The sequence below is a fragment of the Rhopilema esculentum genome, chromosome 10 (genome assembly GCF_057945365.1).
Source record: "Rhopilema esculentum isolate cy_ngs chromosome 10, ASM5794536v1, whole genome shotgun sequence".
NCBI lineage: Eukaryota > Metazoa > Cnidaria > Scyphozoa > Rhizostomeae > Rhizostomatidae > Rhopilema > Rhopilema esculentum.
In genome coordinates this window covers 13,407,945-13,423,810 of record NC_142824.1, presented here as the reverse complement: position 1 = coordinate 13,423,810, position 15,866 = coordinate 13,407,945, and the positions used below count along the sequence as shown (strand labels likewise).

General features: G+C 35.9%; 1 protein-coding gene across 1 annotated transcript in view; it reads right to left on the bottom strand.

The window, feature by feature from the left end:
• LOC135686812 (adenylate cyclase type 10-like) overlaps nucleotides 1-15,864 on the bottom strand; it is a 36,393-nt gene extending 20,529 nt beyond the window's left edge. The window contains exons 1-17 of the mRNA XM_089110892.1: nucleotides 13,623-15,864; nucleotides 12,557-12,670; nucleotides 12,305-12,343; nucleotides 11,665-12,020; nucleotides 10,385-10,670; nucleotides 9,894-9,976; nucleotides 8,886-9,039; nucleotides 8,136-8,167; nucleotides 7,709-7,827; nucleotides 6,657-6,733; nucleotides 6,002-6,191; nucleotides 5,675-5,715; nucleotides 4,793-4,955; nucleotides 3,332-3,635; nucleotides 3,019-3,105; nucleotides 1,610-1,817; nucleotides 368-528 (exon numbers count right to left, since the gene is read on the bottom strand). Of these exons, the coding sequence (XP_088967018.1) occupies nucleotides 368-528; nucleotides 1,610-1,817; nucleotides 3,019-3,105; nucleotides 3,332-3,635; nucleotides 4,793-4,955; nucleotides 5,675-5,715; nucleotides 6,002-6,191; nucleotides 6,657-6,733; nucleotides 7,709-7,827; nucleotides 8,136-8,167; nucleotides 8,886-9,039; nucleotides 9,894-9,976; nucleotides 10,385-10,670; nucleotides 11,665-12,020; nucleotides 12,305-12,343; nucleotides 12,557-12,670; nucleotides 13,623-13,854 (2,646 nt within the window). The 5' untranslated portion in view covers nucleotides 13,855-15,864. The remainder of the gene's footprint in view (nucleotides 1-367; nucleotides 529-1,609; nucleotides 1,818-3,018; nucleotides 3,106-3,331; nucleotides 3,636-4,792; nucleotides 4,956-5,674; nucleotides 5,716-6,001; nucleotides 6,192-6,656; nucleotides 6,734-7,708; nucleotides 7,828-8,135; nucleotides 8,168-8,885; nucleotides 9,040-9,893; nucleotides 9,977-10,384; nucleotides 10,671-11,664; nucleotides 12,021-12,304; nucleotides 12,344-12,556; nucleotides 12,671-13,622) is intronic.
• Between the last annotated feature and the right edge of the window lie 2 nt (nucleotides 15,865-15,866).

Below are 15,866 nucleotides of genomic sequence, written 5' to 3'. Positions count from 1 at the left end.
ATGCTATATGATGTGCTTTCTGTTTCGCTGTGTTGCTTTTTGTAATATCATACATCATGTCGTGTCATGTTATGTCATGTCATGTCATGTCATGTTATGTTATGTTATGTTGTGGCCTGTCACGTAATGTCGTGTCATGTCATGTCATGTCATGTCATGTCATGTCATGTCATGTCATGTCATGTCATGTCATGTCATGTCATGTCATGTCATGTCATGTCATGTCATGTCATGTCATGTCATGTCATGTCATGTGTTGTCACTTGTCATCATCTCGTCATTTTGGAACTATGACCTGTCATATTATATAATTAGCAGTATTCCCCAAATGATAAGATAAGCACCAATTAGAAAAAAGGTATTTTACCTGAATAACGTTCGTCATCTGCAGCTGCTTGACGAGTTGTTCGCACCAAGAAGGTACACCATTGCTCTTTACCCTTAGTATTTCGTCAAGTTTTATTGGCACGCAGGAAACTTGAAGCAACTGACACGCCAAATCAGCCAATAGGCTTTCATGAAGACCATCTGCAAAAAAAACACATTATCGTAAACAATTAAATTGCTGAAACCTTAACATAGGCCTCATTCTTCATTTTTCAGGTAGGCAGTTAAACAGTTGAATCAATAGGGCACTTGAAGATTGACTAAGGTTTTTCAATCTGTTGTTGTCTGTCTGATAACAAAAGAGGAAATGCGCTCCTTTACCTAATCAAAGAGCTTGTGAAAATAGTTTAAGAGGCTAAGTGATTGAGACTTCAACAAGCTAAGTAGAAAAAAAGAAATTCAAAACAGTACTGCATTATGTAACTAATAATTGACTGAATAAAACTATTGTACATCTCTTTTTATAAGTTCCAAGTCTTAAGTTCTAATATATTTATATTTTTGCTAAAAAGGTTAAGCCTGCCAGGCAGAGCGACCTGGTCTTGGTCAGAGACTTACTACCACTACTCAAGCTGTCAGAGGCTGTGTGGTGGTGGGTGACAGTTTTCGTTTGACAATTGTCAAAACTTTTAGAGCAGGTTGTTATTTAGATAAAAAAGAGCAATAATTATTTTAACAAGAAAAAAGTTATTGAGAAAAAAGAGAACAGATTGAAATTTCAAAATAATTATCAACTATATCTAATGCCACCTTTTTATTTATTCTTCGTCAAAGATAGAAATAAATGTTTCCCTAGTATTTAGGTTATAGTGACCAATAATTTGACGATAATTGTGGGACTCTGGGTAAATAATGTCACATGAATTGTAATCAGTAAACACCCCACATCTATAAAGTAAACACTACTCCATCCTCTAATGGTAGAGTTATGACGAAAGCTCTCTAACCCAGAAGAGATTTCATCCAATTTCCTTGAATTTGAGCTATTTATACAGGTTCTTAGCTTGAAAAAGATTAAAACTCACAGAATCTTGTCAAAAAACAATTCTTATATTGCCTTAATGTATATTATGTAACAGTTTTCAAAATGTACAGGACTATTTGTTAAATTTTAACGCCACGATGCCTTTGACCTATTCATAGCTGAATTTGGAACATTCAAAGCTTTCAAAATTGTAAAAATTTCTTCCCATTCCTAGGCTAAAATCACCAAAAAGCTTACCGAGAAAAATTCTTTTGGTTTTGCCATGATCCAGAATTCTCAGCTCTTCGTCACAAGGTGCCTGACCTGCAATTGATGTCAACAATCGCATTGCAAGCACAAGAATGGCATTTGAGGCACTAAGAAAATCGAAGAAAAATCCCCAGGATTCTGCATCTACGAACTGCGCATTGTCAACGACAAACATATTTGGGCATTTGTCAGTTACCTGAAAGAAATGTTCTCTTATTATGTATAATAATGAAAACATTTTTTATTTTATATTCTTCTACTTACAACAGTAACCTCACTTTACAGGTAGTTACCATCGGCTAGCCTGGTGACAAGTTTACTAATTTTACAAAAGTTATAACATTTAAATAAATCATATGAGTGCAAAGAATCTTTAGAAGGAGAGCAGTTCAGGGTTTGTCCAAGTCTTATTGCGCATACAGAATATATAATAGGATGTGCGTATAATTATTGCTGACAGTTTTTTAATTATAAAATTACATTTAATTATAATAATAATAATAATAATAATAATGATAATAATAATTATAATAATAATGATAATAATAATTATAATAGCTCGCCAAATCTCCGTTTCGGAGCAGTTACTGTAACTCAAACAAAGAATTGCCAGGAAAGACGTCGTGTGCAGTATAGTACCACGGGCTATTTTTCACTTAAGTTTGAAAAAGTTCAACCAATCTCTCGATTTCTATCAGACATCTTGCTTATTCTCATGTTTATAATGTTCTTCTCAGATAGCAATGGAACATCTGAGAGTTATTACAATGCCTACAATGCTTATTACTGGAAATAATTTCCCTAAGATTAAAAAAATTTCGGTCTTTGATTTTTTATACAATTGTAGAGATTATGCATTGAACACTGCCACTGTTTTGTGCAATCACTCTCTAGTTAAAAGCTGTAACGGGAAATAAAACAATTTTGAACAAGATTGGTTCTTCAAAACGAAACTGATTTGATGGTTTTCATCCTTTTATTGAAAGAAGAAATTAATGTTATTTAGTTAGATTTGATTCTCTAGGTTTTTTTTTAAGAAACAGATTATTTTCAGTGATGGTGGAGGGATGAAATGTACTTGTTCAAAAAGATGAATAATGAACAAAATCTATTTAAGTGAATTCCAATCTTGCACTTGCCCACTCAGCCTTCCTTTAGCTAATGTAGATGAACAAGTTTCAAGTTTTTGCATTACATGTGCATTACGAATGTGCTAAGTGCATTACAAATATTTCCGGGGTGAATCTTTGATAATTTTCAAAGTGAGAAAACTTTAGCAGAGGGCTCAATGGCAATGGACAAAGCTATATTTAAGACAAACCATTCATTAACCTAAAAAAAACCAAGAATTATCTTTAACGAACAATTTACAGAATAGGTCTAAATAAAACCTTTACCATTTTGACTATATGAAATAAGACATCATGAAAACGTGAGTTTCGTTCTTCCTCTTCCATTGTTGTGAATTTCTGATCTGGTAAGATCTAAAGAGAAATTGCGAAACAATCAGCAAAGAAAAAACAGCGAAACAGCGAAACAGCGATGGAAAGACGAAACAGCGAGAAAAGAACAACGAAAATGCTGTACAAGCAATGGTGAAACAGCGAGACAGCAAAATTCAGCACTGTAGCTAACATTTTTTTAATCGTATTCACTCCTAGAAGTACATCGCATATAAAGGCATAATGTAAAATTTCTTTAATAAGTAACAATTCTAAATGAAGACAAGTTGATTTTTAAGGTAATGTTTCCGATTTTTACGATGATGTGTTTCGCCTTTAGAATATTCCTTGGAAAGATGCTGAAATCTGGTATACTTGCCTCGGTTCCAAGGAGGTCATTGAGTAAAAACACATCTTCTCTCATCTCTGGTTCTTGAACGACATTAAACAGTAAATGCTCCTTCTCAGAGCTGCATCTGCAGTGCTCTAGATTAAGCAGGGTTGCGATGAAGCTACCGATTACATAGTAAGGTGTAACGGCTTGGGAAGAGTCCAGTTCAAGATAGTTCAATCTAAAGAAACCAGTTTGTTTTAGAATAGAGGCAGGTCATGCGATTCAGTAGCATCCGTACAATAAAGGGTTATAAGTTAGGGCTAGAGGTCAGGGCTAGGGGTCAGGGCTAGAGGCCAGGGCTAGAGGTCAGGGCTAGAGGTCAGGGCTAGAGGTCAGGGCTAGAGTCGGTTTTCATTTTATAGGTGCATGTTGCTATGTAAGGTTGTTATTCCAATAGGTGTATGCCTTTGAGAAAACAGAGCCAAATTATCTACTACAAAATACCTCAGTTCTATTTCTTTCTAAGACACAAAAGTATTTGTGAATAATCAATACAGAATTTTTAAATTGAGCTTTAAAAAAAATAAACATTTTGATACATACAAAGCTTTCCGTCTGACACTCAAAAAGTGATTTTTAGGTTAGAGGAAGAGAGGAGAGGAGAGGAGGGGAGAGGAGAGGAGAGGAGAGGAGAGGAGAGGAGAGGAGAGGAGAGGGGGGTTGTAACTCAAAGTTGCTAGCACAAAGACTTCAAATGCAACAATTATCGATCAGCATGCAAAGTTTCAAAAAAATGGCAGTTATATCAACAACCTTTTCCCAGCCTGAAAAGGTTCTTATATACATATTACTTAAAGAAAAAAGGATAACATGTTGGTTCTTAAATTCTTAGGCCATTTCTCTGGGGATAAACTACATGGTCACGAGCCTGAGAGAGTTGGGGCTACATTTCTATAGAATCCTTTACCAGTCAGTGCAAAATGTAGCAATTTCTTCTTGCTATTTTGCCAACATTTGTTGGAAAGGAGCTCCTTAAGACACCTTTTTTCCTTATTCTGTGCCATTGACACAAAATCTGCGAAGACGTTGAGGAGCAATTCTCTTATCCAAGGGTTGTGGAATCGTTACTTAACATATCACTCTCAAGTATAATTTCATCATTCACTGAATTAATCTTTTTTTTAACCACTCTGTACATTAAAAACATTCTAACGGCTATTTTCAATTTGAAAGATCACAGGTCTCAAACAAACATGATTTCGTACATCTCTTGAGACTTTTTAGCATGTTATGGATCCGAAATCGAACAGAAATGAAATATACAGGTATGTTAGGCTGACAGAACTTATAGCTGGGTGCGTGAACAGCGAAAGTGCAAAACAAGTACTTTCGTACCTAAAATTCTTTTCCTCAGCCAGATCCATGAACTCTTCAAGCAGCCGGGTTTTGCCAATACCTGCCTCTCCTTCAATGATGATAATATTTTCAGTAGGCCTTTTTTGTTGAGATTTCAGAGTCTTTAGGATTTCATTGAACTCGGCTATCTCCTTTTCTCTACCTAACGAATAGATCGATGTAAGGCACATGACGAGGCTAGACAAAATAAATATTTTTATTCATCTCCCTTTGAAGATATCTACATACAAATGTTCATTTTGTCTAAATAATTAAGGGTATTAAGCATTGAATATATCGATATTATCCTTGTACAATCAAAGGAAGGGGAAGGGGAGGGGGAGAAAATTGACCTAGGAACTCAAAGTTTAGGGGGCCTCAAAAAGTAATGAGTTTATATTAGGAATGCAATTAATTAGACGTTAGAAAAGCATGCCTGAAAATTATAAAACGTTTCAAACGCTGTAAAAAATTGCAATAGAATGACTTCATAAACGCTCTGAAATATATTTTAAGCTAATCTTAAGGGCATGCTTGCAAAGATTTTCCGCCTGCTTCGCTCGTAAAGGGCCTCATCTTTCCGTTTTGCCAGAGGGCCCACGCATATATTGCACGTCCTTTTCTTTTTAGACGCATGCTCTTTCCAATTATTTGCATTGATTATTGAGTATTTTTGCTTAAACATATTTCATTTAATACCTGACCTTCAAAAAAACTTTCAATTCAAAGTTATCATACCAATACGAAATAAAAAATGCTTTGAAAATAAGTTTTATATGTGAAAACTCCCAGCAAATTGTAACGATATTTTATAATGTCAGCATACACCGTATCTTGCAAATTTCTCAAATTTCATTTCATTGCTCATGAAGAAAAGCTTACCTAGAATCGGGAAATCAAAGTCTTTTACCTCTTCTTGCGTGCTGCAAAAAATCGAAAATGGTCTTTCTAAAACTGACTTTGGAGAGATTTTCATTTTGGTACCAATTAGTCGAGCGAAACATTTTGGTACCTTTATATTGGCTAGACTGTGAATTAAAATGCATGATTCCCTGAGAACTGACTTTTGTTATTTTGTACAACGATGTACATTTACTTAAATTTGTCAACTTTAAATGGTTTTAGGTATTTTAGATATGTTGCTAATTTGCAACAAGATTCTTGCATTGCATTATCGAAGTTAGAATAAATTGAAGCTAGAGTTGTTACCTGGAGCTAGGGTTGTACTCTCTCACTACCCCTGGATCCTTTATACCCTTCAGGGGTTTAAAAGGCAATGCAATAAAATCCGATCTCTTCAGCTTTGACTTGGCAACTTCGTAGGTTTCTGAATCACAAGATAACTTGCCAGGATAATTTGTCATCAATCGGGCAGCCATGTTGACTTTTCTACCAATAACTGTCGTGATAAAAATAAGAAGAAGAATCAGGAACAGAAAAATAGGTTCAGTTATGATAATCAAAAGTTTTGTCTTTCATTCTGAGCAGGTTTTTTAGTTTATGGGGATCGAATTATTAACGGCTCATTTTGATATGAAACAATTTTTTTGGCGGTACGAAATTTAGAAATGGCTTAAAAAAGGCAAAAATTTAAAAAAAGATACTTCAGGTTTTCGTTTGACACTCATTAGAGTATAAGATATCAGAACAATGATCGAATATTGCAACAAGAATAAAAAAGAGGAATAAAGATATGTATATTTATGTTTATCTTAGGGTCCTTAGGGATTCTAAGGAGTCCCAGTGTGATAATTGAAAAAAAATTGCCAACGAGGGAATGATAATTGATAAAAAAAATTGCCAACGAGGGAATGATTAGAATGGTTGGAATGAAACAGGAGCAAGCAAAAAGCAGGATAGATACCAGTATACTCATGCCTATCTTTGTGTCCCACGACACCACAAAATGCCCGACCTGTAGTGACACCGATGCTCTCGTCACTAGAAAAGAAATCAGACAAAATCAGAGATGGGGGAGTAGATATATATGAAATGAAAACGACATCTACAAATTGCACAAGAAAGAGCAACTGTCCTTAAAAAAGAAAATTTTTAAAGACTCATTGCTAACAATGGGCCTTTGCGAGCATGGCGACGATCTAAAAAATGGCAGTAAACTTCTACGGATTAACCAAAATTGATTTCAGACAGTCTAAAAATGCATTATGGGATGCTTGCGTGGCGCAATGGCTCATTGTTAAGAAAAGAAAGGGCGCCAAAAAACTTCTGCAATTCAAGTAGCTTGTATCACTGTCCAAAGAAGTCATGTTTAGTTGGCCACATAGATATAATAACATTAAAATGCAAATTATGTCAAAAAATCGAATTTAATACTCAAACAGCTCTCGACACAAATTTCTTAGTAAAATTCCCAGGAAAAATACTTTGCCCATTTGGTAATTACCCTATTGTTGGCAAAACAGTTTTGAAAGCTTGGAGGAAATATAATCACAGACGGATAGCAAACGATAACTTTTTCAATTTAAGTTACAAAAAGAGAATGATCCAAATCTATTCAAAAATTTAACCCCAGTGCAATCCTGCAGCTGAAGGGATAAACTAGATACGATTTTATTAAATAGGACAGTTAGAATTTAGCATGGTTCTTGTATAAAATCAGTATATAGCTGCTAATCGAAGGCTGTTTTTCTGATTTACTATGCTCTAACCTACCGTAACTAAATTACAGCTCAAATAGCTTGTGTTCGCCGGTCTATTTACATAAAAAGCCTATTTACGCCAGTCTATTTACGCCACTTCTGATATATATTTGTGCAATATAATACCATTGATAACAAAGACAAGCTTCTTTTCAATTCTAGCAAATCGGAGAAACCTCTGGTCTGAAATAACAAATTTTGTTGTTGTCACGCATAGAAAACGTGGTATAATGAATCAATTTGGAAATGCACGCACGTGATCTCAGCAACTGCATGCAACGATTCATAGATCATGTGACTAGCCTTCAATGCTCTTGCACCGTCATCTTCATGCTTGCCCCCAGGCAAACCAAATATGACTACAAAAGTGCACCCCTGGAAATTTAAGGAAGGTATAGAAGTAATAATGATGCATAAAATGCTTTCAGAGTTTTGGTTCAAAATTTGAGCTTGGTTGTAAATTGAAAAGCAGAACTTCAAATAATGATTTTATTGAAAAATTGACTGTGAAAGAGCAAACGTCAAACTTAAATTTTTTACCAGACCCTAGGATCAAGAAACAAGCTTTTGGCAAACAAGGTATGAAAGAAGGTATAAATTAGGATGACACGAATAAGGACATCAGATCCCAGATAGGCTTTTTGCAGTAAAACCAAGCGCATAGTATTGCTGATTTTACTGACCTTATCAAAACTGAAAACTTTATTCAAGTTCCCTAGAACAAAGATAAATAAGACAGTTAAAAGTTTAATAAAAATTGGCACAAAAAGGAGAAATTTCATACAACACATCAGAAATTAAGGTTGCTTCCCTGCGACAAATACCCAGTTTACAGATTCAGAGCAAAACATTTATTTACGTATAAAACGGTTTCTCGAGAATGGTCTCTTTAGATGCTATTCAAAATGCTTCTCGTTGTTTCATTTTAATTTGCTTTCTTCTTTTTTCTTCGTCTTTTTTCCCTCTTCTTCTTTCTACGCTATTCTGTATTGTTCTACTTATCACTTCTTTGTTACATATCTTTCTTTTTCATTCTACTTCCTTTTTCTTTGCTTTTTTCTCTCTCAAGCTATACTTTCCCTCAGTTTGCATTTTACGAAAGGATCCGACTTAAAAATTAGCCTAACTCAAGCTTAGCGGATCGGTATCCTTGAAAGCTCAAATCACTTGAAAGAGAAGGTTCAAGGAAAAGGGGCTCGGACGCTTTAAAGATACGTTCCAGAGCGTGATGTCATGAAATCTTGAGCCCGTCCCTAAAAAATTACGGCCTTTTAAAGTGATGTGTTCATAAGTTCAAGAGCATTTTGAAGTAAGAAACCCCTAGTAGAATTCCAGTGTGACGTCTTAAACAAGCATATATTCACGAATGCATATTATCCTGCCTTTTCTCGATTCCTAAATCGAGAAATCGAGAAAAGAAAATGCGTCGCTACCTTGCATTTTAATAGTGGCATCATAAATCACTTCGAATGCCTTTTGCAGTGCCCTTGCAGCATCTTCAACTCCATCCGGCAATTTCATGTTTATAAACATGACTGATACTTGACGCATCTCCGACAGCCACTCCAAATCTTGTCCATGATCAAGCTGCAAGTCAAAAAGTCGGAGTCGTAACAGATGACTCAACATATTGTCATCTAATTACGTTGCTATTGCTTATGATATAAAAGTTGCTCCGATTAACAATCAAAATATAATTGAATCCCGTTGAGTCTGACCTTCAAGGAGTGAAGGAAACGATCTGACTTAGCGAATGTCTGACTTATCCAAAAATTACTTTTGACTTGAACAAAGTAAGAAAATCCAATAGGAATTGAAGATCTGTCCGACTTAGCAAATGTCCGACCTATCCGAAAAATGACTATTGACTTAAACAAAAGACAGGAAATCTAATAGGAATTGAGAGTCAGACCGACTTAGTGAAAGTCCGACCTATCCAAAATATGACTTTTGACTTGAACAAAAAAGAAAATCTTATAGGAATTGAGAGTCAAACCGACTTAGTGAAAGTCCGATATAGCCGGTACGACTTAACATTAACACTATGATTCTATACGGGGTTCAACTTTAATAGAACTTCAGTGAAAATCTGAGATGTTTGATAATGATAGTTGTCTAAAAGGGAGGGAAACAAATGGAAAATATCATTTTCCACCAATCAAGTCACCAATACTGAGTAACGAAAAAAGACCCGGTTTCAACAATACAAAAGAGAAAAAAAATTTGTTACGACTTTAAATCTCCAACAATAGCGGTTGCAGTCGGCAAATTTGGTTCAAAACTTACATTTATGTTTCCTAAACAGCTGGTTTGTTTAATCTTTGAAATTTTTGATGATGCAAACAATAGAATGAGACATCAGTTTCTGTTCTAAGTTGGAAGGAGAGTTATTTGAGAAGAGGGAGTTTTCTGGAAGGAATACAATATTATCAAATACATACTTTGTCAAGTACGGGCGTGGTGACGTAAGCTCGAAGTTGCTGCACCTGATCTTCGTCCAAATTGAAAGTCATTCGTAGTCGATCTGGCAAAAGCATATATATCAGGAAAATTGCAATGAAAAGCTATTTGTGTCTTAAAGATTTAATGACAATACAAGAAACACTTTTATGCATTTTTCAAAAAGACATGTTCTACTTCTTTAAAAATGCCTTTATTTGTATCAGCTATATATATATATATCTTAAGTTAAAATTATTATGAAAAATACAGATCTGAAATTTGTAAAAGTAATATTTATTTTTAAGTGGACATTAGCGTCTCTTACAAGCATACTACAGAGTAAATGTACATTATGATGCTGAAAGCAACGGTAAGGCCTTTGAAACTGGATATGTAGTAGCTAAAACTTCAAAATTTCGTTTCATCAAGACAAATGAAAATATCTCCAAGAAAACTTTTCTAGGAAGGAGCGTGACCTAGTGGTGCATACCAAATTTCTTTTCTTTGTCTCTAGCTGTATGTCGATTATTTCGACCGCCAACTCGCGCATGCCCATAGCCACCTCGAAATTCTCCATCATCAGTGTCCGGTAGCAATGCCTTTGGAAGGCCTAAGTGGCAAACCGGACACTCCTCAATCAGTTTGTCTATTTCAGGGCATACGATAAGTCTTTTCTTTGATGTCAGCTCCGCGCTTTTCATATCGTTGAAGACAAATGCCGCTGCGAGGCCTTGGCTGACTTTGTGAGGCTCAACAATACGTTTGTTTTCAGATACCTATGGAAAAAAGGAAAGATTTTACTAGGCCTAAAATACCATGCCAGCTCTACTGAATTCATAAATTCCTTACGAAAGAGCCAATCTTTCAAACACGGTAAAATTTTCTCTAATGAAATCCTGTATTCCGGGACCAAACTTTTGTTAACTCTCTCACATAAATATTACTTTTACAAAATAATTTTGTTGTGCTGCATCCGTTGTTTTGGGCTTTCCTGCTTACCATATTCGTTAGAACAATTGTAGGGTTCTTAGGATTGGCTTTATTACAGCGTGCCTTAAGGGGGATGAAAAATATTTTAAGTCAGTCAAAATGCTTGTTTACATTTTTCAAGCCAATGAAAACATACAGACAGGGATTGAAATCTGAGGAAATATCCTTGCTGCGTGTCTTTCTGTGTTTTTAGGTGCCTTTTTGTAAAATTTTGATTGACTTGTATATTTAAATAAAATGAAAACAGTGAAATTCAAAGATCTAATATTTATTGGGGAAACATTCTACCCAGGTCCTTTGTTAAGGCAACAATGAAAAGCTTGTGAGACTCTGCTCCTTTGCCATCTGTCCCTTGGGATCTGAAAGCTTGCCATCTGTCCCTTGGGATGAACATCTTTGGTCGAATTCTTTGCAATATCTTCTCGATCCCTTCAAACGCTATTTACACGTTCGAGAACCTATTCCTAAGGGCTCTTTGTAATCCTTGGAGCTTTCGGTATTAAGGACACTTTTTCTGTTTATCCTGTCCTAGTTATTTCTTTGCAATATGTTTGAAAAATCTATTACCTGTCCCTTGGGATTAATATTTTTAGTCGTATTCTTTGCACTAAATCTTCGATCCCTTCAAACGCTATTCACACGTTCGAAAGCGCAAATCCTAAGTGCTCTTTGCCTTACGAATTTACTGCGAAACCAAAACGTTGAGAGCAATTAGACGAGAATCATATCTAAAAAAGAACACATTATAACCAAACAGATAAAGAAAGGGTGTTTTGTTACCCTAAACAGATTACAATCCTCCAGTTGCTCAACCTTGAAGACATCTTGGTCACAATTTGTCCAAGCAAGTGGCGTCAAGATGACATCACTTGGCTGCGCATGCTTCTCTGCAGCGCCAACTTCGTCAATGGCAGAGCCTGATAAATCGAACTGTTTTGATTCTTGTTCACCCACAAACGTAATCACCATAGAACCGACCGCCATTGCTATCTTAACACGCAACACAATTCCGACTTCGGTCATTTGATTATCGCATTTCTCTTGAATCGATAGGCCACAGCGGATTGCTTTCGTGAGAACGGTCTGAACGTTGTGACCTGAGTTAGAAAAGACCCAGGAAGCTAATATGGCGTCACCTGAAAAAGAATGATACAAACTGAAAAAGCTTTGAGTCTCAATTTCCTTTTGTGTTTAATGGATGATGCTAACAAATGAATCCTCCATAACATGGTTTTGGACGGCACGAAGCCTCAATAACAACTTCCCCAAGAGCACATGCCTAGATAATCTTCTTAAGTACATCTCCTATAATACAATGGTTGGATTGCAATGCAACATATTATGTGATGGCATCGGAAGGTTTTTATGCAAACAAAACAGAAAGTAGGACATAAATGACAAACAAATTCAACGTCCATACCTGCAAATTTAAGAACATCTCCACCATCTTTGATGATACCTAAAAAATTATGTCAGTTTATATGGCCATACTGTTCAGATGAAAAAGTGAAACAAACAAATCAATGTTAACATGACAATTGTCATTTCAAATACAATGATGTCATTACAAAAGGGGATAACATGACTTGAATTCTCATCTCATAGAATGCTGTTTTCTGCTACATTCCAAATGCAGATTTGTTTATATTTGCTTATTACGTAAGACACTCACAATCAACGATTTTTCCGATGTAGCTGTTGAGTGTAGCTGTCAGTTTGTCTGTTCCACAGCCTGAGTTGTCCTTAGTCACCATGTCAGCATATTTCTCACAGAGAGCAGTGAAACCTAAACGCAAACAAAGATTAAATTTTTTAGGAGATATTGAAACTAATCGATGTAGACATTGAAAAGCAATCATATTCTGAGAAGATTTTTTTGGCAGTGACCTTGAAAGCAAGGTGGACAAGGACAAGGATTGCAAATTTATTCAGCGTGTCAGGAGGAAGGAGAGGATTAAGAGGAAGAGGAGCAAAGAGGGAAGAGAAGGAGCTATAATCGGTACAAGAAAAGAGAATCAAGAGGAAGGGGAAATGAGGAAGAGAACGGGGGGGGGAGGGTTGGGGCTGAATGAAATGGGAAGATCAAAGTAAGAAGAGCAAGTGGAAATAACGAGGAAAGGAGGACGAGAAGGATGAGAATGTGGAGGAAAGGGAAGAGGCAGGGGAAAATGAAGAAGTGGATAATGAGGAGAAGAAAGAGGAGGAATAGGAAGAAGAGGAGGAGTTATAGGAAGAGGAGAAGGAAGAGGAAGAAGAAGAGGAGTTATAGGAAGAGGAGAAGGAAGAGGAAGAAGAAGAGGAGTTATAGGAAGAGGAGAAGGAAGAGGAAGAAGAAGAGGAGTTATAGGAAGAGGAGAAGGAAAAGGAAAAAGAAGAGGAGTTATAGGAAGAGGAGAAGGAAGAGGAAGAGAAAGATGAGTAGGAAGAGGAGGAGGAGAAGGAAGAGAAAAAGGAGGAGGAAAGGGAAAAAGAGGAGGAGTTATAGGAAGAGAAAAAGGAAGAGGAGAAGGTATATGAAGTGGAAAAGAAAGAGAAGAAGGAAGAGGAAAAGGAGGTGGAGGAAGAGAAAAAGGAGGAGTCATAGGAAGAGGAGGAGGAAGAGGTAGAAGAGGAGAAGGAGGAGGAGAAGGAAGATAAGGATTAGAAGGAAAGAGAGAAGGAAGAGGAATATGACTTAAAACTTATTTTACATTTGTATAAATCAATCTTTTTGAAACAAATTTAAGAAGAATCCTTACCAGAGATGTCAGCAAACATAGCAACACCGATGCATTCTTTCCTTGCTGGCATCATGACCTTCTGGTTGTAATTAATAACGATATCCGGAATGTGTGTCATTAGTTGCAATATTGCATTTGAATCTTGCATTGGTCTCTTAGTTGTTTTATTTTCACTATCAAGGTCTTCGTCTAAAAGAAGAAAACATGCACTAAGATCGTAGGCATGTCTCGTAGGGACAACAACATCCATATTACGACAAAAGCTGTTAAACCCAATCAGCTCGAAGTAGATGCAATTATGTTCACCTAGTGGTATACCAGCAGCTTATTTAAAATCCGCCTTTTTCTTTAAGTATCTTCAAAGATTGCAAAACGCTGTGGTTAATGCCGACCAAGGTTTGGGCCTGGCGAGATTCTCGCAACAGCTCAAAAATATTTATTATGCACGTACAAAGTAGGTTCGTTTTATGAGGATCCAAGTATCCTTTACAAATGCTCAGCCCCCCTATTTTGAAGAGGTCAGCCCCCGTTTGAAGAAGAAGTTCCTTCATCAGAGAATTTATTGCGCTTAAATCTCGGACTGTGAAGTATGCTAAGCATTTACACAACTAGACATAATTTAGAAGCATCTCTTCACAAAATCCGTTATAAAAGATTTTTAAGTTACAGATACGGTAATCGCTAACCTATGCGTTTTTATCATATCGCAAGATTAACACAAAATGTTCTTTTTTCAAATTTTAACTACTCGCAAGCTATATTATCGAAGATCTTAGAAGATCCAATATAAAACTGCGAAGCCTTAAAGGCTTGCATATAGTCATGATAAAAATATAGACACCAAAATGACAATACTTTAACCTTGAGGCACAATATACTGTTTATCGAACCTGATAGTATCAACGACACTTTTCTTTCAACAAGCTCTTCTTCTTCGACAAGGCCTGGGACCATACAGAGACTCAGTCTTGCCGCTTTCTCTGTTGCCCACATGTTGTGGATTGGTGGGTGATTCCCTTAACGCCAAAGTTGGTAGGGCAAAGCTTCTCGTCAAACAGCGCGTGGTACTGACAACGTTTACTATTTCAACCAATTTATTGCCTTGTTTACTAATTAGGCGTAAGATATATCAATCATGCGTATTATAGAAAGCGCTGTGAAGGAGGACCGGTGATAGCAATGTTTGAACTGATAGCACTAGCAGCAGTCAGTTTTTCAACCTGCCTAAATTATGAGTTGATTTTTGGTGGATATAAATTTTTCGGGGGTTAATGTAACATTTTGAGACGCATATAATGAAAGCTAGGAGAAAAAATTCATTCGCTTGTAATATAGTTAGTCTTCTTAAAACAACGAGTTCCTAATAAACAATTGGAGTTTCGATATTAGACAGCAACCTTGACAGGCTCTTTATGCCTAATTAAAAAGAAGAGAGAGGCACAGTTTCTAAAAGCCTGAGAATTACCTGAAGTGCCAGTGGTAAATATTGATGCTTAAACGAGCAATCGCTTTCAAAATGGCAATTTTTCTTCTTACCACCCTTTTCCTCTTCAAGTACAGATTCTTTCATCTAGTTTTAAGGCAGTATATTACATTTATTATGCATTTCTTACTATCAATCAGTCAAGACTAAAAGATTCTATAAAAGAATCGAGACTTTCATCATTACGCTCCTTTTTTTATTCGTTACAACAATACGTACAATTTTATGAGTGATGTTACAATTAATATCCGTGTCTTCGAATAGAAGACCCATGTGATACATTGTGTCTTAATTAAATCCAAAGTTTTACGTTACAATAACGAGGACGAAAAACATTTTACTGAAGAACATATTTAGAAATAAATTACAAAATGCAATTTGAAACTGCACATTAGATTTTAAAAGTTTTCTCAAGATGATATTATATTAAGGACAGAACCTCACATTTCCTAATGCAGCGTCAATCTACAGATTATATAAGTACAGATTATTTGAGTTAATTCCTAATCTAAGTACAAGCTAAAAGTTTTATCATATATCCTGGAAAGGGGCCACAACCACTTACATCTCCCCAAAACAAATGGATTTAAATCTATCAATAATCTGAATTTAACCATTTGAGTAAGAATAATTCTTAAATTTGCCAGAACAATATTCCATTCAACATCTTAGCTTCAATATACGGTATTTAATGCAATTTCATTTGAAATCAACGGAAATTTTACTTTTCACGTAAACTTTTCTGTTGAAATAACGACGCCAACAATATATATAGGAAG